The 2,514-nt window shown below is 29.7% G+C and overlaps 1 protein-coding gene across 1 annotated transcript; it reads left to right on the top strand.

Moving 5' to 3' along the window:
* Window positions 1-228: 228 nt before the first annotated feature.
* On the top strand, window positions 229-2,103 carry LOC122859652. The gene is made up of 7 exons (XM_044163335.1): window positions 229-359; window positions 420-684; window positions 759-833; window positions 902-1,105; window positions 1,176-1,542; window positions 1,606-1,744; window positions 1,860-2,103. Exons 1-7 carry the CDS (start codon window positions 229-231, stop codon window positions 2,101-2,103), a joined length of 1,425 nt encoding a protein of 474 aa, XP_044019270.1.
* The last annotated feature ends 411 nt before the right edge of the window (window positions 2,104-2,514 follow it).

Here is a 2,514-nt window from a genome sequence, read left to right on the forward strand (position 1 = left end):
GCCAATTAAGAGTTCTTATAATAAATCGTTTTTTAGGCTGATAACGCGATTATTGCGTTGGATGGAAAATTCCAAAAAACCAAACGTTATTTTTGCCAAAATTATATATATCATCAAGGAAAAGATAACCGCTTTAATTCTGAGACTTACATCTGCTCATATAAGAGGCACCAACTTTTTCACTGTAAAGTCAAAATAAAACGACTCCATGGAAAGCTGATACTTGATATGTCGAAGGGCACGCACAGACATGGTCCATATCCTCATGAAATTGAGCTTGAAAAAATGAAAAAAGCACTGAAAGAAGCTGCAAAATACCCCGGGACTCCTGAAACGATTTATGACCGCGTTGCTCCAAGGTTAGTATATCAACAAAGAAAGGGTAGTAAAAATGTTCTTATATAATTTTATTTTCACAGTCACGAAAAAGCTGCATTATTGATGAAGCCAAAACAAGTTCAAAATATAATTTATGCTGCCAAAAAAAATTATCATATCAGTGCCAAAGAAAGTTTAGAGCAACAAGCTGAAACTATAAAACAACATCCTAAATTTAATGAGTATTTCAGAATATGTATGCACCCTGAAAATCAACAGGAAGGAACAATTTTATTTTTTGCCCATAAATCGGCATTAAACCGGTTGAATAATGCAAAAGAGCTTTTTTTTGATGGAAATTTTAAGGTATTATTATTATTATTATTATTATTATTATTATTATTATTATTATTATTATTATCATTATTATTTCCGTGTAGATTGTACCGACTCATCCACAGTCAATGCAAACATGGAATATATTAATGCGAGAGCATGGAGCTGAAAATACAGAGGTAAATTGTATATTTTAGTTATAATACTGATATTTCTTCAGACTAAATATATTTTCATTATATTCTAGACATCTCTAGTTGGTTTTGCGTGGTGCACAAATGCCAATCACGGTACTTATTGCAGAATTTTAAATTACTTAAAAGAACAGGCACCGAGATTGGAGAGTAATTTAGAAACCATACACACAGATTTTGAACAGGCCGCAATTCTTGCTTTTCATTATGTATTTCCTTATGTCAGAATCATTGGCTGTTGGTTTCATTTTTCCCAGGTTCGTATAAGACTTTCTTAAAAATAATACGGACATGCCTTATTTAACAGTTTTCAAATTCATTTCACAGGCAATAACTAATCATTGGGACGACTGTGAATTAATTGAAAAGCTAACAAAAGAACAGATCGAGCTTGAAATTGTTCCAAAACGAGCTCCAAGAGAGATCCTTTATCTGTGTAGAAATATTCCTCTTTTGCCACCTGAAAAAATTGAAATTGGTCTAAAAATTCTCTCTAATCTCATTGACAAATATATAGTATCATGGCCAGCTTTAGGTAGCTTTCGGGACTATGTGATACATCAATGGGCTGGTAAAGCCCATCTATTGTCTTGTTTTGGGAATTCAACGCGAACAAACAATAACTCGGAGACTTTCAACCGTTCGTTATTAAGAAGGATTGGAGGAAAAAATCCAATACTTATGAATTTTCTCAGTAAGTAGAAAAAATTTTGAATAATATCTGAACTTTAATTAAATGTTTTTGAAAAATTTCTAGATAATCTCCACAATATTATAACAGTGGAAGCCCAAAATATGGATAAAAAGATTAAAATTCGAAGGGAATCAGAAAAAATAAAAAATCATGAAAAAAATCAACTCATTTCCGATTCTCAGAGAGATTTATTGTTAGAAAAGTAAGTATACATACAAATATTGATAAAATTAAAAAAAATAATAGTAATCATTGAATAAAAATTTATGATAATTGGTATTTAATTCAATTATAATAAAGTACTTGATTTTTCGCAGGATGGGAGTAGAGGATTTCTTGTATCAAGTAATGTCAGTCAAAACCCAAGAATCAATAATGAAAACCCGATATCGAGAAATGGAGAATGAAGAAAAATCAGAAGGAAACTGCGATAAGGAAAACAAAACAAATATCAATGAGGAAGACTCATTGAAGAAATTAATTCATACACCCGAAGTGTTACAACCGGATTATGGAAGTATGTATAAAGCTTTACTTGGTGTACAATACCCGTTTATTTAATTCCCTACATATAAATGCATTAATATAATTACAGGTGTGAAACGAAAAAAAAAAGACACAACAACATTTCCAGAAGTAGAAGACACAACAGCAGTTCCAAAAAAAAAAAAAACAACAGCTGTTCCAAAAAAAAAAGCTCAAAAAACAAGTGCTACACTTGACGATGTCATTGAAGAAGTGATCAAAACGTATTCCTCATAAAACTTTTGAATGCAATATTTGTTTCGTCGGTATATCTTCATCAATATTATCTTCCATCATTAATTATAATTAAAAAAAAAATAATTACAATTATATTGATTTTTTACTTATCATTTTGTATTTCGTTTATTATTAATTTTTTTTATCATATTTTTTATTCACTCAATATTATAATAATAAAATTTAAATTAAATATAATATATAATTTAC

The sequence above is a fragment of the Aphidius gifuensis genome, linkage group LG6, assembly GCF_014905175.1.
Source record: "Aphidius gifuensis isolate YNYX2018 linkage group LG6, ASM1490517v1, whole genome shotgun sequence".
NCBI lineage: Eukaryota > Metazoa > Arthropoda > Insecta > Hymenoptera > Braconidae > Aphidius > Aphidius gifuensis.